The 21,844-nt window shown below is 36.2% G+C and overlaps 1 protein-coding gene and 1 long non-coding RNA gene across 7 annotated transcripts in view; both read right to left on the bottom strand.

The window, feature by feature from the left end:
* Positions 1-21,844, bottom strand: part of UBR3 (ubiquitin protein ligase E3 component n-recognin 3) — a 105,572-nt gene that overhangs the window by 62,929 nt on the left and 20,799 nt on the right. For 4 of the 6 annotated variants that reach the window (XM_066999513.1, XM_066999512.1, XM_066999515.1 and 1 more), the window contains exons 6-18: positions 21,517-21,583; positions 17,471-17,601; positions 12,310-12,538; positions 7,952-8,131; positions 7,125-7,258; positions 5,398-5,484; positions 4,731-4,796; positions 4,552-4,641; positions 3,568-3,696; positions 3,435-3,487; positions 2,630-2,763; positions 2,043-2,130; positions 420-559 (exon numbers count right to left, since the gene is read on the bottom strand). In XM_066999513.1, the coding sequence (XP_066855614.1) occupies positions 420-559; positions 2,043-2,130; positions 2,630-2,763; positions 3,435-3,487; positions 3,568-3,696; positions 4,552-4,641; positions 4,731-4,796; positions 5,398-5,484; positions 7,125-7,258; positions 7,952-8,131; positions 12,310-12,538; positions 17,471-17,601; positions 21,517-21,583 (1,528 nt within the window). Of the gene's footprint in view, positions 1-419; positions 560-2,042; positions 2,131-2,629; positions 2,764-3,434; positions 3,488-3,567; positions 3,697-4,551; positions 4,642-4,730; positions 4,797-5,397; positions 5,485-7,124; positions 7,259-7,951; positions 8,132-12,309; positions 12,539-17,470; positions 17,602-20,026; positions 20,115-21,516; positions 21,584-21,844 lie in introns of those variants that run through there. The other 2 variants (XM_066999517.1, XM_066999516.1) reach the window with 2 other exon arrangements.
* Positions 13,083-17,462, bottom strand: LOC125182518 (uncharacterized). Its single transcript, XR_007162488.2, has 2 exons — positions 16,328-17,462; positions 13,083-15,420 (listed from the first exon to the last, which is right to left on the bottom strand). It is a non-coding gene; the product is annotated as an uncharacterized lncRNA (long non-coding RNA).

Here is a 21,844-nt window from a genome sequence, read left to right on the forward strand (position 1 = left end):
AAAAGAGACACATTCAGTAATCACACGAATTATTAAATATATAGATCAGTGAAATACAAATAACATGATCCTTCAGTTCTTCACTTTTCCCATACTTTCTAAGGACACCTGGTTAATACTAGAAGCTCACTTTTACTCTACAACAAAGTGTAGAAGTAAAAGCCATTAAGAAGCTTTAGCAATGCTCTTAAATATAATAAAAAACATAATATAAATATAATATTATATCAATATATAATATTATGTAATTATAAAATATATAGTTGTATGATTGTAATATATAAATATAATAAACAACAATGGAGAGGTCAGTTTTGTTGTTGTTTTGGGGTTTTCATTTTTGTTTGTTTGAAACAGAAACAAAAAACTGCTTAAGCTTCTTACTAGTGAGTATTATAAGAGCACAGTGATTACCATACCTTTTGGTGTATACATTCCTTGTTGCATGGAACCTCCAGGTTCAAAAACAGGAGCTTTAAAATCAGCAACTGCCGACAAGACTGATTCAAAGCTTAAGCTTCCTGGAATAATTCCACTTTTAGGATTGGGGTTTTCTGGAATGTAATGCTTTTGTTAAGGAAAGCAAACGTTACACTTAATTACAGTACACAACATTTTACTTCCATCAACATTTTCACTGATTTCAGAGGTCACACTTGGGCAGTTCTCTGTGTTTACCACAAGAGGTCTGTATGCTCCAAATGCTATGGTTACCAAAGTGAACCAATTGTGTCTACGTCTAGTTTTTTTTTTAAACCAAGCCAATTGTTACATGCTTACTCAAAAGATAAGTATTAAGTGAGAACTCAAAACTACTAACCCCAGTGTATATAAACAAGTTTCTGTGTTTTCCACCATTTATGGACACTTAGACTCTCTTAATACCAAGACTATTTTGCATTTACAGCTAGGTGCAGAACAAGCAAGTAAATAGCTTGGTATCCACACACACCATGCAATTCTCCATCTGGGACTGGCTACTTCTCATTTTAGATAGTAATACTTAATCAGCCTACTGACAATACCACAAATCACAAGTAGCAATTGCAAATAAGTGAACTTCCACTTAGCGGTAAGTGACTGCTCATATAACAGATTTACTTATTTTACATACTTTGGTGAATCGCTTAGGAAAAATAATCAAGAATGGGAAATTGCAATATTGGGAACATCACAGAAGACATATGAAAATAACTTAAATGGAAACTGGTTTTGAAAATATAATAAACAGAGATAAAATTGTATATGATATATCCTGAGTTGCTAGGATCTTACCGTAACAATTCAGAATCCATATTCTGTATTTCTAACTCTCAGACTCCTCCTTTCCTACTTTTATAATACCTAGTATTTTGCCTAATGCCTACCACTGGATTGCAAGCCACTGGTTAATCACTGCAAGGTATTTAATTTGCCTATGCAGCTTAACATTTACAGCAGTAAAACCTGTCTATTTGTATGGAACTGTTCTGGGATGTGAACCCTTATTATTGTGCAGAAAGATCTAGAGTTTGTTCTTATTCAGGCAAGATACTTTCCCCCAAAACAGATACATTTCACTTTAATTTCAAAGCAGCATTCGGAACTGCTATTATCTGCATTTTTAGCTTTTGATATAAAAAGCAATAGCTAATATAAGTGGCTTCTTTTTATAATAGGATATAATTAACAATAATTAAAGGCTAAAAACCAGATAAACATGACACTTGGTTACACTTTCTACAATGTTATTGGAAAACAGACGTTTTGCCTTTCACCTGACTTTTGTAGTGTTAAAACAACAACCATAGTAATAAAAAAATATCAGTTCAATATTTTGTATCAAAAACTATTTTAAAGTATTACAAAGTCTTGCATATTCTGTACAAAACACCAAAGCTGGAACAAACGCTTTTGCTGACAATACATATATGCAAACATATCTTTACAAAATTTGTTATAATTACATAAGCTGAAAACATGATGTTCAAGCTCCCAAATCCCACTACTCTCCAGTACCTGTCATTTTCATTCACCCGTATTAGTTAATATACTCCAAGGATATGAGATCCAATAATGAACTGTGCGTCCTGTCATTCATACAGAGCTGAGCTACCATCTCTGCTCTGAGGATCTCATCATCTGTCATTCCTAGAACAATAAAGTAAAAAAAGCTATTAAAACACCATGACCTAAAAACACACAATCAGCAAACATCTGTCATCGATACAAGATATATTTGATACAAACATTAAGTAATGATATAGTACTATAAAAATACAGCAAAATATGGGAAGGGGCTGCGCACAGGGAGCTGCACTCAAAGGTTGTGAAAGGGACATAACCTCAAACATAATAAACAAGTACAAACTGAAACTGTCATTCTGAAAAAATATAACAAATCTTTTTGCAATCACACACAACTAAGTCACTTAATTTCATTAAAGCCATTTTTCTCCTTCTCCACATATTTTGTCCATTTCTAATTCATAAGGGATTAAAATTCAGTAACTGGTGAGAATGAAACCATGTGTTGAACATTCTTAGTATTTGGCTAATCAGCTTTATTGTAGCTACTAAAGGTTGGGAGACTTGAAAACGCACAGCCATATTATTTACATATGAGTATCCCTACAGCAGTGGTTCTTACCTAAATGTAAACGAAGACTTAACAGAAGGACCAAAAACGTTAAGGCTCCTTCCAACATGGACCTTTCATGCTCTGAATCAAGAACTGTATTTTGATGCTGTGATGCCATTGTTAACAGATCTACCACCTTAAATCTACATAGCAAAGAGCAAAGTCAGAAACATTGTTCTCCAACATTAAAATACTAATGTTAAATGTACTGTTTAGCTCAGGGCACCATCTACATCAGCTCTAAATTAATACAAAACAAAAAACATGTAATGCAGGAATATGCAAACAGATATGAAAACTGTTAATTTCAGATTTTTACAGAACTGTGGAATGCGCTATAGTGCTATTTACTCCACATGAAAACACCTTGTATTTACGAAGATATTGGAGTTAATACCAATTAATGTTTTTAAACCCTGATTTTATTCTATACCCAGGAAAGCAGACATCCTTTGTCTGGCTCTTAACATCGCAGTTTTATTTTCTACTTCCAGTTAGCATATTCTGAGAGCTTACATATGAACTTGTGAAAGGAAAAAAAAAACACCACAACCCACAAACACTACTTCACACTCTGAAGACACTCAGTAAACATAATATCTTGAGCTTCACTACCGTAAAACAAAAGCCAATCATGTATAAAGTTGAGGATATGAGATAGCTCTTTATCCCAAGTCCTTATTTATGTATCAGTTTTGGCTAGGCAAAGTTGTTCCACTAAAGACTATCAGATATGCACCTTTTCTCTCACATGGCATTAATTAGTCAACAGCGAGGAAAACATTGACCAAGAACATTAATCTTTTAATCCTACCTTTCAAAAACCGATGAAATAAAATAATCTGGGTCAAGCCTAGAGGCACAGACCTGTGGAAAGAATAAATTAACTTAATTTACAACACTTAATTTACAAAACAAACACTGCCTTGGCTTCTCAGAAAACTTACTTGCAGCAGATAAATGTCAGGATCAATCATTGAATTGCAGAAATGAGACTGCACGTAAGTCATTGCCTGTCCTTTAATTTGTAGGCCATTTCTAACCCACATGTTGCTATGAATTTCAGAAAGGCTTGCCTGTTCAGGAAAAATGAAAAAAACATAAAAAAAATTGATAATACAGCTGTACAATTCTATGTTAGCAGATCAGTGTATTATTATACATATTCACACACATATACTGTAATTGAATAATAATTTACTTCTCACAGTGAGTCAGGGATGAAAAGGAATGAGTGCAAGTCTATGAAACAGATACCACATCTCAATACAAGAATGTATTTCAGACAACGAAAGTGGTCAAAGCCAATGCAGTGATTTTTTTCCCCCCCTCTCCCTTCCCTTCCCCCCACAACTGCCTTCCCCCAAATCTTAAAAAGGACTCCAAACATTGTGTTATCAATGGTTAAAAAGAAGTTAGGTATAAAAGTAGTGATTACAAATACTGCTCAATATCATTTACATAAAATAAAATTTTATAAATAAGAATAATGCTGCAGCAGCATCCACTCTTGAATTCATTTTGAATTTTCAGTTTGAGTTTTCTTTTCAACTTGCACTCCACTAATAGCTACTCCATGAACAAACTCCTGTATTCAAATTTGGTTATCCTGATACCCTTTTTGGAAGTGATCTAGTGAATATTGTCATCACACTTCTCTAAATTGTATTGTTAACTAATACCACATGTGATTTTGGAAACAGGAGGTGAAAAAAAGTTCATCCAACTCAGTATATTCTATTTATTATATTGTCAATTATCGCTTATTTTGATATTTTACAATTAATATTCCCCCTTATTAAATACTTCTAAATACGTTCAAATTACCAGGGCTAAAATAATCAGATAAGTTTTTTTGTATTATTATTATTTATTTATTTATTTTATTGTGTATCTCTACATCTGCATCAAAGATAGAAGCCTGCCCATACCTGAATCTGAAGTGGGTGAATCATTAGTTTCATCAGCATCTCCTGATCCGGCAAGATAGTATCCAGATCTAGTTCTTGGCACTTGACAGCCTAGAAACAAAAGCAAGTACAGATTGTACTGAATAATCATACTCAACAGCGATTTTCCATCTTCTGCGCAACTAAAAACATGTGCTTACCTTACTTAAAAACATTGCAAAGTAACGATGCAGTGGCAAATGAAAAGTAACCTGGTTCGGAGCTGGCTGAAAATAAAATACAGATATTTTAACATCACGTATAAAACAAAAAAAGCCACACACCTGTAAATGTCTTTGCCACAATCACCAAGAACAGTATCTTGCATGTGGACTTACTTTCCACTAACCTAGTATATGAATTAATTCCCTTGCCCTTTCTGAGGATTCAGAAATGTCCCTTATTCAGACTCCCACAGATAGTCTCTTACTAAGCCCCCAGTAGGTAACAACACCCTGAATTGACTGAAGGAGTATCCTTGCTAAGGTAGCAAAGCTGCCTCCCCATTACTATATTGAAGGGGACTTTTGTCCTGCCACAACATTCAGCAGAAAAGTAATACAGCAGCATTTCTGTGAAGACTCACGCATATTAAGTTTGCACCAGCAAATTTAAATCATTAAGACTCCAGAAATACAGGATCCTAGATTACATTGCAACTATTAACTACAAAATATGATTTCAGCAAGGCAACCCCTTTTCAATCAATACCTCAAATAATGGTTTAATTGGGGCTGGAGAAGTGTTTGAAGAGTTCTCCATGGCTGGAGAACCCTTGAAGTTTAAAAAGAGTTCCACAGTGCCTTGCTTAAATCCATTGATACATACCTCATCTACAAAATTGATAGCATCAAACCAGTCCTGAAGTGCTTCAAGGCAGTATCTGACAACATTTCTTGTGTATTCTTGTGTTTCCTGCAGTAAGAGAAACCACTGTACTATAGCAGCCAATACAGTGTCAGTAAGTGTCTCTGTTTTCCTATTATGAATGCACAGGATTATTTCAAGAATACTTTTACATTACTGTTTATGCCCCCATCATACAGAAATAGATAAGTATTCAGATAGTTTCAATGCTACTCTAGATGCTGAGCATTTTAATGGTGAGAAATAAGGCACCTTCAGAATTACCAGCTGTTCTTATTAGCTGCAGGTTTGTTTGGTTTTAATTTCTGTATTTTTTTTCCAAAAAAGTCAAAATGCAAGCATTAAAAGAAGTCTTTCCATGCAATCTAAAGGAATTGCTAATATCCTGTAAGTTTCATCTACTGAAACATCTTTACAGACTTGTGCTAACATAATGCACATGAAACGTAAGGACAAAACACTTCTACACAGATTTTAACAATAAGAAAACCTTGTTATGATTGTATAATAAAGTATAACTTTATGCCCTAATACAAAAATATTTTTCGGATTAAATGTATTTCAAGTCTAGAGGTGCGCATTGCCCTCCAGGAGCAAAGCAGGGGCACACAAGAACGGAAGGAGATGTAAACCAAAGTGCTCTGCCATCAGAGGAACTTAGAAACCCTCATTTCTTACAGACTTTTCCCTTAATCTGCCCTTCTCCCTAAACAGACTCTAAACCTGCCTCATACTCTGAGGACAGCTATGACACCCTTCTCACGCAAACAGTGATAGGTCTTAAACAACAACAGAAAAAAAAGCCCCCCTGGCCCTAAGCTAAAAAAAAGTATTTCGAAAAAACAGCAGTTGTAATTCAGTGTTCGAATGACATATTGGTATATTCATACTATATCAGTATAATTTATATCACAGAAAGGCTTTTGCAACTGCCTAATTTTAACTGTTTAATAAAATGGGTGGTGTGCTTGTGCATTTTTTCAGTGCACAGTTCAATTCAGGTATTACTGTCTCATAGACATTACGAATCTTAAATACTTATCTTTGAAATTAGCTTATTATTTAATAAAAAGAACCATAAATTCTCTATAAAGAGGTGCTTATTTTCCACACATGTAAATATTCCTATAACGAAATGGATTCCATTTTCACCATTATTTTTTATAACTTAGAGTCTAGAAAACAGTAAAAACTTTTTCCTCTAGTTAGGAGATGAACAGATGTCATAACCTAAGAGGCTTTTACATCATGCTGTTACTAAAACAATACAAAAACATAATTACTCCACCCCCCCTCATAAGGAACCTTCTATATGTAGACACAATCAATATTATAGTCCCTTTAGGGACAACTTATTTATCTCCCTTCCCACTGAACAAAGGCAGAATGGGTCAGAGATCTCTATCAAGTTCTTCATCAGATTAGACATTATTCCATATGTACAGTCAGTTCGCCCTAATCCTAACCCAAACTTGTGGTCCCAGTTTTGGAAATAATAAATTAAGTACAAGCATGAATCCTATACTGATTCCATAGTGAATATGGGTTGATCACAATATTATATATTCAGTAGACAAAGACAGCAAGAAACAAATCTTTTCAAATACAAAACAGATAGGAGTTTCAGATTTGAAAACTCAAATATATCATGAATAAAACATGAATAATGACAGAAACGTTGGTCTTACCCTAACTTTGCAATGTGACAGAAGACCCCACATTGGCTGGGCACAGGCTTCCAGCTCAGCAGCAAAGGCAGCATAGTACGTCTGTGACTCAAACTCCACATGCTCATTTAATTCTCGTTTATTTAAATTCATACCTTCAAATAGATAAGCAGAGTTATAAAAAAAATATCCAACTAGGCCAAAATGGAATGCAGTACTTTCAGCGTTATACAAAACTTCTGGAACAAGCAGTTTGAACAGGAGTAGATCAAAAAAGAGCAACAGCTATAGATTGGCTAGCCACTGCAGCCCTTGCTTGTCTGGCAATGTTAACATGGACAGCAGCCCTAACCCTCAGTCAATGAACTTCTGGATGGAATATATCTGCAACTCTTTCTAGGCACATTTACCAATTGAAAAGTTCATGATAAATATAAAATGTATATTACATATAAAATACTCTATCATAATAACCACATGCATCTTCACAGCAAATGTAGAAAAAGATCCAAGTTTATCAGGTGATTTTACTCAATATTTAAATTTAGAATTATACCAGTAAAACTTCCAGTGTAAGTTATGACTTGCACTGTAAGTTCAACCTAACAATTGTGGCACCATGAATCTCACTCAGGTATGATGCAACTGCTCTTTAATCAGTTCATCCATTACATCTTTTATTCCTAGAAAATCTACCTGGTTTCTAGAATATATTGTACCCTTCCAGAAAAGGGCACTTGAAGAATATTAGTGAAACATTTACATGTAACAGTATAAGGATTTTGCTACTGTGAACATTAAGCTGTCTTAGCATACTTTTATCTGTACAGATTTTAAAAGTCGCATACCTTGAAAGAATGATACAAAATTCATCCATGTTACCAAAAGACCATGATCTTCCAAAAATTTCTTTGCCACGCTTTGGTGTGAAAGAATGTTTATAAAATCACTAACGAGAGGCCAGTAAGTATTATTCTTCAGTAGTGCTTCCCCACAATTCACCACAACATGTAAACTATTTTCTTCATCTAGATTAAAAAAGAGGGAACAACACACTCTACTGCTTTGCAATTTTAAAATAAAGTTACTGGATAACACAAAAATAACAATTAGGATTTATTGTCATCTTGTGGTAACACACACACACACACACACACACACTGCAGAAAGGTGTTATTTAGTCTGTGGTACTCGAGGTAGTTTCCTGATCTATCGACTCATCACCATAGACGCCACTCTAGTAGGAGATGCCCATACTTTGAACAAGATCATAACCTTTAAAATGTCATTTGAACTGTAGCTGCACCAAAACTCCTAATATTCACCGTCACCCCAGTGACATGAGAATCTGTCACTTGCTTGTTTGGGAGCATTTAGCATAGATCAAAGCCTTCTTGAAATCACAGAGTCCAGCCAAGCAAAGCAACTTGATCTCCAGCATGTCTGGACTTTGTCCCTAGCTCTATGCAACAGGGTGGGCAAATTTCTCTTCCCTCTGTGCTCGCTCATCAACAGCCACCTGACAAATTTTTTTTTCTTTTCCTCTCCTCTCTGAAGAAAACACTGTGCCAAATTCACTGTTTTAAGAAAGCTTTCCAACTAGTTTCTAACAGAAGCAAAACTGACAGTTGGTGCCCTAGTGGAAGTAGTGCTGATACTCAAGCAATACAGGCTAATAGATGCATTAGTAAAACCATCACAGGTATGCCTTTCTGAATATTGTCAAGATGCACAAAAAGACCAAACACAATTTCTTCTATGAACATGTGAAACCAATTTTGAACTTGACATGCTTCCAGTAACCAAGCTACCTTACAGCATGCAAACGGGAATCTGGTGATCAAAACCTACACCAAATCTTGAGTCTGAGGAGAAAGACAGAAAAGGATTTCCACTCTGAATCTGGGACAGAAAGAGGGTTTATGCAGTTTTTCAAGAGTAGGACAGGAGCAGGTTCCCAAAAGGAAGAGGGAAGAAATTAGGGCAGAAGGGAGAAGTCTCTTCCCCTGAATCACAGAAGTACATCTTCTGCTCTACATCTGTCAAATAAATCTGACTGATTTTTATAAGAAGGACCTCCAGAAAGAACAGTAAGGAAACAGGATTGGTCCTGGCTTCATGATGCATGGGATATAACCTTCCAGCCCCCCTTGCCAGGTATTATCCTAACTCAAGCCAATAGAATTAAAATCTTGCATCTGATGGTCAGCCTTGGGGATGGCTCATATCCAGTTTAGATGCACCAAAGGGCCCTTATAGTTACCCTTTATGCGGGCAGAAGGGCCACAAGCAGTACAGCATAGCCAGAGCAAAAAGACATCGCTGTTAAGAGACTCCAACCTCTGGCCAATGAAGCACGTGTACCTGGACCAGTTCCCCCTGGTATATATGTAAGCAACTTTTTTTCCTCTCCTTTGCTATTGAAGAACACACTTTTTTCCTTTTACTCCAAGTTGTTTCATTTTCTTGATTTACTGGTACCAAGAAAGAAAACAAAAAAACATTCTTACCTCCATTATTTCGACAGAGGTTTTCTAACTTAATAATAAAGTATTTTCATCTTGACAAATTTTACTTCCCAAGAACATAGTACGGTTAGAAAAAAATCAATCAGATTTCATCCTGAAAAATATGCTGCTTGTGTTGTACGCAGCTATGAACAGATACTTTCTTGTTACAAGGCAACACAGAGCTCAAAATTCTTCAACCGACTCCTATCTGTTTCACTGAGTTCCCAAAAGGAAAAGGAAGCCAGAAGTTTAAGAAGCTGCACAGAGCACTTCTCTGCCACAATTGATCAAATGCTCCTTAATCACTCGTTATCTTGTGCATCTGCAAAGGAAGGGAACCAGGTCTGGCTGTTCGGCTGCCTGGCTCCCATGTGCTCGCATCGCCTATCCAGGAACAGGATAGGATCTCAACTGTCTCTGCCTGAACCCACACAAGTACTTCGCAAAGAACCAACAGCTAGCTACATGTTCCTGGATTCTCCACCCCACTAAAGTGGATAGAAATCCAAATTTATTTTAAGTCGGCCAAGGCATAGTCACTTCTTCAGAGTACTCTGCAAGTCAGGGTTATGTAAGGGCAGTCAAAGGAAAAGGGTTTTGGTTTTGATTGCTTGTTTTTAAGAAGGAGCCATTACCAGAATATTTTCTGTGGGGGTATAAATTCTTCCATTAGAAGTTCAGTAGCAGAAAAGTACTGGGGGGGAACCCTCTAAGAGCATAGGGACATCAGTCTTTGTGGGGAGACAGTTTTACCATCTGCACCCACATTTATCCTCACCCTTTCACACTGGGAGAGGAGTAAGAAGAGCTAGTAATGTGCTCCAAGTTGGCATCAGTACGGCTCCCAGGTCAAGTCTTTGTTTCAGTAACAGAGGTTGTCCATAATCACTTGGCATTCACAAGTACCCTAAATTAACTGTATACTTTTAACAGGTCTCCAAAAGACAATTAACATTAGTGAAAAATGCAAATTAAACATGCCTCAGCAGATTCAATTTTTGGTATATGTTCTCCTTACTCCTCTTCAGCATACTTTCTCCATCTATTCATTGGCTGGATTTGCAAGTTTTGTCTCATTCAGATCCTATAATGACCTACTTGTTTCCACTAGCTGCACAAACAGAATTCTTTTAAATTTATCTCACCAGCATGGACTTGTAACAGACCTCTTGCTATTTCTAGCATCATAAGGTATCCCTTGAACTAAAACACAAGATACAAGCCCACAGAACTGCAAAAGAAGGCCAATAAGAACGAGAGGAAACAAAACAAAGTACTTAATTCAAATTTTTCTTGCAATTTACAGTCTGCCTGACCCCACACATACAAAGCAGCAAGGAGGAAATGTTGTGAGCACATTAAGAAGCACCCAGACTGATTCCACGATGGAATCTTAGCTAAGACAAACCACTGGTAGTGGGGAAGTAGGTAACATCACACCTTGGGACAGCTGCTCCACAGACAAGTGTTTTCTCACAGATCTATGACAAATAACTGATGTTATTTAAATTACTAGCTCCAGCTTATATAATTAACTACCATGAAGTTTCTCCAGATATTGCCTAACCACAGTCATACCCCTCTCTCTGCCCTGATGCAAATTCTGATCCATTACCAGAAAGCTAGCAACATCCCATAGTGAACAAGTAAATTTCAGAAAATGCTTTGAAAATAGCTTTAAATGCAATTCCACCAATACGGCATTAGTTTAGCAAAAATCACTTCATATACAAACTGTAAAACAACTCATGTAGGGCACCAGAAAAATTTTCCATGTTGAGGTCCAGCTGAATGAGAGCACATGTTATAGCCAGATGATGGGGAATTTCCCGTTTCAGTACAAGGCATTCTGTATTAGGCTATACGGAGAGTGGGCTAAGAGATCGATTACTTCAGACAAAAAAAACAAATTTCATGCAGAAGTTGACGATATTTATCTAGCAGCAACACTCAACCTATCTAGAGTACTTTTGAGTTCAGACTAGGATAAAGAGGGCTGAGACGTTTGCGGTCTGTTCGGTACAGGAAAGCACAAAAAAGTCAATAAAATTTGTTGTGCCACCATCTTCAGATAAGGACAAGTAAAACAAGGAATAAAACAGAAGGAAACAAGGAAATAAACGAGGGAAAAAAAACAGAAATAAGACTGCTGTTTTCACTATAAAAGTTATACACTAATTTAAATTCAAATTGCCACTCTGTCAACTAAAAGCATGATCAAATGATAATATTAACAAAGTTAAATCATTCTCCCCTAATACCACCAATCCTTATGAAGGTTAAAAAAATAATTTCAAATACTTCAAGTAGTTTGTGAAATACTGCAAAAATATAGTTTAAATGAATAAAAGTTTCAGTTTTCATACGTAATTTCTCACCCAAACGAGCTTCATAGCATATATCCACTTTAACCAACAAATGGAGCACCTGCAAGATAGTGCTCTATTCTAAATTATGTAACATTCTTACAAAAGAAAACCCTACAAAACAGGATAAAATACCAATTCTTGAGAACTAACCACATTTCTAGGAAGTTTTCTAGGAAATTCTCAGACTCGGTCTCTACCATATATTGCTATATCCTATGCGTTTTGGAGATGGAAGGGAAAACGCACTGAATTTACAAAAAAAGATATTAAACTTTCTATAGAACCAATTTATTTACTATCTATGGAAACAAGAAAAAAACAACCTACCTTGTAATTCACTTTTAATAAGGCAACTTTCCATCATATATAATAGAACTGTGACCATAATATCCAACAGCTGACATTCTTCTGTTACTTGGCGTGCAAGTTCTTCATTGCTGAACAACTGAACACTGATATGCACAATTCTATTAGACATAGTGTCTGATTCATGGCTTTTCTTCAGTGTTTTCATAATAAAAGCATAATGCTGAACAAAAGTTTTGGTAAAAGCAATCTGAAAATTATGAAAAAATTTGATGTTAACAAGCACCATTCCTTTCATTATAAAATACTCTCTTACAAAAGTACTATTAGTACATCCTTGAAACACCAAGTTACCATGGCAAACCAAAACTGATGGTCCCATGTCTAGTTTTTCCTGAAACACTACACACGAAAAGACATCTATAAAGAGGGGTAACTTATGGTTCCAATATTATTAAGTAATCTCAAAATCCAACTTTCTCATTATGTATATTCTACAGAGAGAAAAAAACAACCCACAAACACAGAAATGTTGAAACAAGAAACGTAAGGTCACAGCATACCTGTGAAAGTAGTAATGTTCTAATATTAATTTATCTTTTTTTTTTTTTTAACATCCTAAAACAGGGTGCCATGTCCCAAAGTGACATACTACAAACAATGAGATCAGTGGTAATTAATAAAATGGCAGTAACTTGATCACTTGCAATCATCTACCTATTGAGTAAGGTTTTCATTCATCTGTCAAGGATGACATTTTAACACTGAATTTCATCTACTGTCAGAGTATCCTATTTCTTTTTTAATAAATCGTTATTAAAAGCTTTATTTTTTTAATTAAGTGCTTTCTCCTAAATAACTGAGTCATCAACAAGCTTTGCTATTCACCATACAACTGTTTTTTCTAAAATCAGATCAGTATTTAAATATGTCGACCGATACGTATGAGTCTTGGAACAATTTCCTGGGCTGCCCCATTAGCCTTAACTTACACTGTAAACCAACCTGCTGCACTGCACATACACATGTGCTTATCTGCCAGCTTTGAAATCACTTCGCACTCAGTACTTTCAATTTCTGAATTAACACTATCTGGACTTCCTTTGCTTAATAGGAAGAAAAAGTACAAGTTGCAGAGTGTCGAAAATTTTCATCTCAAAGTTTAATATCCCATGTCTATTCCTTCTGGAAGTATTCACCTTTTATAAACACAAAATAACACATTTTAAATCCACCCTAAGGCAGTTATCACTACACTGTACACAAATCACTACTTCATTTTTACCCGTCTCAGATTCTGCACTTCTATATTTTTTATTATAGCACTATCATGATAACGTAACACTGCTGTTGGGCACAAGGATGGCTTCTTACAGCAAATATCCTCAAAAATAAAGATCAAGTTGCTGACGCAAAATAAACAAAGCTGAGCAGGATATTACTGCAGGAAACACCACTACATTGCCTAACTTACCCTGCTTTATCTAGCCCAAAATGATGGAAACTTGTATAATAATTGAAAATGTCTTCTATGTACAGCACCTAGCACAATGGTGATTATTTTTTAGCTACAGCCTCTTGCAGCAAATACATAGCAACGCATTTGCAATATACTACCTAACTTGCTCAGTTATTACAACAGCATTCTGGCATTCCAACCTAGAACCACCTACCACATAATTTGTTTTAAATTAAGGCTTGATACAACTGCAATCACTGGCAATGGAATTTAAAACAAATGATATTTATAACAATAAAATATTTAAGCTATTAATCTGGTATTTTAAGTTAGTATATTAATGCTATGATCATTATTTTTTAAAATCATGATTTACTACTAAACTCCAGCAGCACTAAAATACAACACGCAATTTAGCAAAACAACTTCACAGGTTTCATTTTCCATCACATTATTTCTTCACATTGTATTACATTTATACAGGATTCTAAGGTTACGTCATGTAGGAACTACATTTTTCTTGAACTAAGTGCTTGGTAAAACAAGTTGACTGCAAAAAAGGTCCTGCTAAGTCAATTGCTTGATTTATTTAAATAAGCACACATCAAATCTTTTTGTGCCTTACATGTATGATAATGAATTTTTGAAAGTACTGTGGATTCACTATCTACACAGCTTAATGCTAGAGTCCTTAACACACTTCAACAAAGAAAAGGCATAAGCTTTAGCCATAAGTTCATTTGTAACTTCAACAAACACAGCTCCTTCCAATTTTGAAAGAAAAAAATGAAACTCAATTCCAGAGGTTAAAATGCTGAAATACTGTGGTAAACTGCAGCCCATATATTAGAATAGCAAGAGTGTGTTAAGTCAGTCCAACTACTTCAACATCCTGTCTTTGAGTGGCTAACACTGTAATACAAGAGGATGATATGGAATGGAGCAAAAATGCAGATATGGCATAACTCGTCTTTCCAAATAGTCATTCAGCTTCCAACCATTTGCAAGTAGTGGCTTCCTAAGATAGATGTGGTTTTTGCATATTTAATTACCTTCACTGATTGACTCTGTATGATCTTGCACAGCCTTTAGATTTGTAGCCTATGCAAAAACAAAGCTCTTTTTTTCATCTCATCTTTCCTCTTAGCTGCCATTCAACAACCCCAGAACTTTTAGGAGCCTAACATCAACCCCTGGCTCAGTTAGAGAGAACTTGCATCTCCCATGCTGCCACATGAAAGTTGTGCTGAAGTTTAGTTTCCAATAGAAAAACCATTCTACGGAATTTGTAGAACAGCACATCAAAGAATTGGTGAAGTCCTATTGCTCTAACTTCCTCAGCCTTCAGTATGGGAAATGCCTGAAGACACACAATTTCTACTTCTCCATTTCTTTATTTTTTTTATTCCAGTTTATAGCAAGGCTCCACTCTTGCATGATTTACACTCTTCCACCAGTTTGCTGTTCATCGTCAACCACTTCTTTTCTTTCTCCTGGAAGGTCCGTTCTATTTCTTTTGTTTTCTTTCTTGCAGAAACCTTGACAATACAAAAACACATCTAATTTCTTGGAATCTCCAGTAAGTTTCTCTTTTACTTTCTTTTTCTTCACTTGTAAATCTTCAAAGCCTCAAATGTCAGAAAGTGCCAGAAGGGATGCCTCAGGCACAAATCCTGTAAGGCAAAGACCATAGAGCTAGTTAACTCAGTGTTTTAGCCTGCCATTTTCAACACCTCTTCCCAATACTCAAACCCTAAGAGAGGTTTGTTTTCTTATTTAAAAAGAAAGCTGTGCAAACAGAGATTGCTGGTGTTTCACTGACTCCTGTGCAGGGTATGGTGGAGTCAGTCAGCTGCACTACATTTATGCTAGCGATTAGAGATTTCAGCAATTTCAGAACATGTACAGATAGCCAGCTGTGTGCCTACCTGTCTGGCTAGCTCACTCAATTTATCGGAAAAACAACCTTGCAAAAGAACTCTGATGGTTTAATAAGCTAAGTTGGCTCAGGAAAAAAAAAAATCAAACAAGTTGCCACAACAGCAGTGCCAGAAAAAAGTAAGACAAAGTACATGTGGTAAAGATGAAATGGGAGAAAGTAGCAGAAAGCTGAGAAATCACATGAAAGTTCATATCCCTACAGGCATTTCCTGCTCTGACTTTGCTTACTGTTGAAAAATATCTTTCAGACAATAACAGCAATTAAAATAAACAGATTCTAAGAGATTTAAAATAACCAGTGTTTGTGCTAATATTAAGTTTGTATGTAGGAACTGACTTAACTGCTGTTTAATCAAACACAATATTAGCTTGGTAACAAAACAAAAGGAATGTTTAAATAATCCTTTTGTCTGAACGTGCAGTGTGGTGGCTGGAAAAGGGATTGCTTCCAGATAAAAGGTTGCAACCAGTAGAGGAAGCGAATATACCACAGCCTCCATTCCTAGTACACAGCGAAGGAAGATTATGAAAAATTCATTGAAGACTAAGGCTTCTTGCCACCAGAAAAGTGATCCTAAGATCATTAGAAGTTGTAGTTATTACTTGGTATATCATAAAGGTAAACGTATCAATACTTACGAGATTCCTCCGCAAGCTGCTAGCAGTTGGGTGTTTTCACAGACAGGCAGGACTCTAACCAGCAAAGGATCAGGAGAACTGGGGGTCCACAAGGGTCTCCAAATATCAAGAAGAATTCAAGCTTTATGGCAAGGAATATTCAGTCAAAATGTTCTTACATCTCTTCATGTGTTAGTTGAATCCAAGACCAAGATGGATCTAAGTTGGTATCCCAAATCAAAATAATGTCTCAACATGCACAGAGTATAGCTGAAGATCCATGTTTTATCCTTTTCTTTCTTGCAAGTTACCTTCATATCCTTTACTCCAATACAAGGTTTCAAGAAGGCACAAATGCAGCGCTGCACCATTACAAAGGAGTATTCTTGAAGAAATCTTCATGCCTGGGCTTCAGGATTTCTTGATCTTTGCCTCCCAACAGGAATTGAGAAGGTCCAAAACTTTAGCATGGCTCAAAGGTATGACGTGATCAGAGCAAAATGTTAAGCCTGGCTGCTATGTGTACTAGGTCTTGGAACATGTAGAGCAAACAACCAACCCTGGCTGTGCACCAAGATTTAAAACAGGAAGATGACATCCCGTCTCCGTGACTCCAAACCAGGAGACACTTGGTATGGACAACTGCAAAGCTCTGTAAGGAAACAGCTGGAAGGCTGCCAGAATCCCTTAGGGCATAGCTAAAGCAAGTATACTCACACTGTAAAGGCCTTCATGGAGAAATCACTGCCTACTACAACAGTTGCAACAGGAATGAAGTCACCACAATAATTTACCAGTCGTATCACACTACAGAGTAACTTAGTGCTGAGCCAAATCTTCCAACTGATAAAAACCCAATTTACTACGTAAAACAAACAAACAAAATCCTGTACTCGCAAACATGAACTAATAGCCAGAAAGGAAGAACAGAACACAAGAACAAAAATTAATACTGCTGCTCCAAAATTATCAGTCTTTTGTCCACATCTCTCTTCAAACACTATGCACTTTAGACTTTCTAACAGAATACTCAAAACAAAGTAAAAGATCTGCATTATTTTACTGCTTAGTATTCAGATATAAACATATGTGGCTTCGTGCAAGGCATAGTACACTCTAAACATATAAGAAAATGTTTCAGTTTGAACGAACTAAGATAAGTACCTTATAATCTTGATCTGGCAGCATGTTGAGTAAGAAAGTCACCATCTTCTGTGGAAATTCATATTTTATTGTCCAAAACAATAATTCTTCTAGAAAACATTTATGCTTCAAAACATCCATGATAGATTGATCTGCATAAAAGGTTGGAGGAGGGGATGTGTGATAATTATGTCATAAATTTTATCAATAACAATGATAATGCAGTTGCAAAATCTGACACACAACTAACAAAAATTTAAGAACATCTTAGTGCACTTTTTTTTTCAGAAACACTGGAAAAAATGAACATAGCCAATACTACATAATGCAAAATCTTGAAGACTAAAAAGAACCTCCTAGAGAAGTCAATGAAGCTTTCAGTACAATTCTACCACAAAAAAAGAGTCCAATCTTTGCTGATTGCATTAAACCTTATCGCCTTACTGCAATAGCTCCACCAATTTTAATGAATCACAGCAACCTGTAGTCATTTAATCAAGGGAAGCACTTAATAATGTACACCACTATCTAGCTAAGTGAAAACAGCAAAACATCATTTATGGTTAAGTGGTTAAGTTTTAATCTCCTAACAACGCTTCTATTTGCAAAACTCTAAACAAGCTAAATAGAAGCAATAGCGTATTAGCCATTTTTATTTTTAAGGCAAGGTAGGTATAACCCTTGAAAATTACCTATCTTAACTCAATGAGGGATTTCTTTTCCCCAGCCACACAGTTTTTGTTTCATTTGTTAATATAAAAGTCAGCATAATGCCCTGATCAGATGGGATAAGGGACAGTCCCATCCTTCCCCTTTCAACTCCCAGCTGCTCACTCTGCCATCTTGTTCATGTTGACAGCACCCATTTGTACATCCCTGTGGAGTACCTACAATGGAATCAAATCATCTTTCCATTCTGTCAGCCAAGTTTTCAAGGAAATTAGTTTCCCGATACAGTTCACTGCAATGCTGCACAAACACTGACCTCTGTTAGAATAAACTGTTCATAAAGCTGTGGCTTGACAAGAACGTTAATTAACATCACGGAAAAGAAATGCTAAAATACAAAGCTTCATTATCATCATTCTTCATTAGTTATTTATGTTTTAAAACTACAACAGGAACTGTTCACTCCCATAACATTATTTTCTATAGCCTGAATATTATTTCTTTATAACTAGAAATCAACTAGACCTGAGGATAGACCCCTCCACACATTATCGTGTATCCCAATGGGACTTTACGAAGTGCTTCCATCAGCACAGATTCGAAAGTGCTCAATCTGGACAGCTTCTAGCCTTGAAGACTCACCACTCCACTGAGGTATGACAGCTTCAAGGACTGCACAGGATGACTTTGTGCCTACTATTTAAACAGGAATCACCTTCATTTTCCACCGTTACCAAATATCAGAGTTCCACTGTCAAGTGACTAATCAGTGCGAAACATCTCAGGAATTGAGAAAGATTGTGAGAAAAAGTGAATAATTTAAATTTTAGGGATCTTCTCAAGACTCTAGCAAGCCACACAAAGAAGAGAGTATTTTATTCAATATATTCTACAAGCGCTGAAATAAAAAATTACCTTCACAGACTCATGAAAGATGTTATAATTTTTACAAAATACTTTGTAAAGTGTTACACATCACCTACTGCAGCAAAACGTGTGATGATCGTTTACATTTTCCTCCTCGTCTCTTGTTAAGAAATTACGTGTGTGAATTTACTGCCCATGAAAGCTTGGTAGCCATGCAGACTGAAGTCCTCTGTCCACAGAACAGACAGCACAGGTTTAGGTACATTCCAAGTGCCCCTGAGTGAGAACACCCGGCATGAAGACAAGTGACGCAACACCTTATCTGTCACTGATGCGAAGCTTTCTCTGACATGTACCACAGTTGTACAGCGCATACTAATTGTTTAATACAGCAGCTTCAGTCAGGGACAGAAGAATATATATCCAATTATACCTGCTACAGAATTTAAGTAGGCAGAATGCTCTTACCCAACTTGGAAAATTTGTCAAGAACACTGGGACTAAAGCTCCCACTCTTGGGAAAAAAGAAAAAAATGATAGTTTTATCATGATTTTAAATTTCCTTCAACAAATTAAAAAATAGTGCCTGTGGGTTTAAAATTGTCCTAAACTTCACATATTTAAGATGGTTGCAGGTTTTAAAACAGAGTAACAACAGAAAAGTCTCTCAATACTCAGTCACACATGTGTATCAATGACACCTCAGGATAAAAACCATATTTTCTTTAAAGAAACCTTTTATTCCTTCCCAGTGCCACAAAAGACTCCACAGCCTGTTTTAAACACCTTCATGGAATGTAAGTCTTAGTGTACCAAGACATCCCCGGTATATAAATAACCCCCCAATGAAGACAGTACCGCTAAAGACCTAGGATGGGAAAGGGAGTCTGCTTATATGGAAAAGGTAAGTCTGTTTTTATTCAATACTCAGTTTTCTAAAATTTTCTTTTCATACTCTTATTTTATACCATATTGGACATAAAATATGAATACTGAAAACTTCAGAAAACTATTCAATATTTAATAAAAACAGATACTTACCCTTCCCCCACTGGCAGACTCCCTCCTCTGGGGCTGATATTAGGAGCTACCAACACCATGAGCACAGTCCATGTTGGGACCTCAGAGGGGGGAAGACTACAATCCTGGGGGGAAATCAAATGTTGAATTAAAGAACCACTTTTCCTGAAATGTCACTGCTCATACTGTTTTTCAAATTGAGGAAACTTCTAAACATGGGCTTCCTCCCTGCCCGTTTTCCATAATCAATCATTTCGCATCAGAAAAAAGATCATCTTTTTCTTGCATTATCTGACTAACTTATCTTTTAGGAAACTTAACAGTCTAGGTAAGAGAGCTTTCCTGGGGTGTCAGTAAATTGTCTGCAGTTCTCCAAATCTACCACATTTTCCATAACATTATTAATCCGTCACATTTCTGATTCATTCTGAGTCTCTCTCATCCCTGCTTATATAAACACTTATTGCTGCAGTATGCAGAAACAAAGGTACCTCTGCCTGCAGAGCCTTCATGATCTTTCACATATCATTGCTTCACCTCTCAGCAACACACCTGCCAAAATATTTAGTCTTCTGCTTTTCCAGCTTTCCAAACTCTTTTTCATTCAAGCTGAAAACACTAGAAATAATCAGTCTTCCTTTCCCATAGCCATCACAACACATTCATATCTGTTTATTGACTTCAGGAACTTCTGCATTTCAAATTCAAGTTTCAAATCTTCAACACCTTTACAGGAATTTTTTCAACTTCCACCATCGTTTTTCACCCAAATGTTGGTTTCTCAAACCTTGCAATTTCTTTCCGCTTCTGATGTCAGTCTACACATACTCTCATTAAAAAAAAAAGTATTCAAACCCTTCACTTTTTAGCACAAAAACACATAAAGGAAAAGCATGAGATAAGGCTACCTCATCTCTAGCCTATGTTCATTCTTGAATTAGAACTTGCACTGACCTCAATAAGAGTGCTGTTCATCTTGGACTAGAAATTGTACAGAGGATTAGTTTCAGTCTAGGAAAATAATGAAGTGGTTTCAAAGGAGATTTCGTCCACATATCTTTTCTTAAGCATGACTACAAAAACATTATAGAAAGACCAGCCAAAACCAGAGAGAACCATTACTGCCTGGCTGAGAACATAATCACATTGTACAGTGGCCTAATGAAAAAAAATTGTCAAGAACAAATTCACCAAAAACCTGTTTGCCAAGATGTATTCCAATCCTGCCTGCCACACAGTGAAAATAGAATGAATTGTTAGATGCCAGCTTATAACACGAAAGTGACAAATAGTTGGTCAAATGAAGTCCCAGAAAGTGATACTCACTCCCAAGAGAAATCGAAGTGGCAAATTAGCATCATTTCACTCGCTATTCTGTTTTAGACTATTATGTGTAATGCCTGCCACATGCAGCACCACAGTGCTTGGGAAGTGAATGAGTACCCCTAGATAATTCTTAAAGATAAACATAAAGCAAATATGATATACTGAAATCAGTACTTTATAAATACCTTTGGTGGTGCTGCTTAGTTTCACCCTCTTGCGCTTGCCCACACCTTGGCTACCATCCTGGTCCTCCTGGGGTAGAGGAAGAGTTTAAAAAGTTGATAATTGTATATTTAGAATTTTATTGCCAAGTGACTATATGCTCTCAAAATTCTGGTTCAACTATCAAGCTAAAACAGAGATGCCCTGAATATACTCTTACCACAAAATACTTCTGCTGTTTACAGGAACTAAGGAGTCAGTGCAACTCATTAGGGAAAACAATTCTTTAAATTGTTCTTTTTCCCCCTACAGGCAACATTATGATCTGCAAGTTCAGACAACTTCATCTAT

This window comes from Anser cygnoides, chromosome 6 (assembly GCF_040182565.1).
Source record: "Anser cygnoides isolate HZ-2024a breed goose chromosome 6, Taihu_goose_T2T_genome, whole genome shotgun sequence".
Classification (NCBI taxonomy): Eukaryota; Metazoa; Chordata; class Aves; order Anseriformes; family Anatidae; genus Anser; species Anser cygnoides.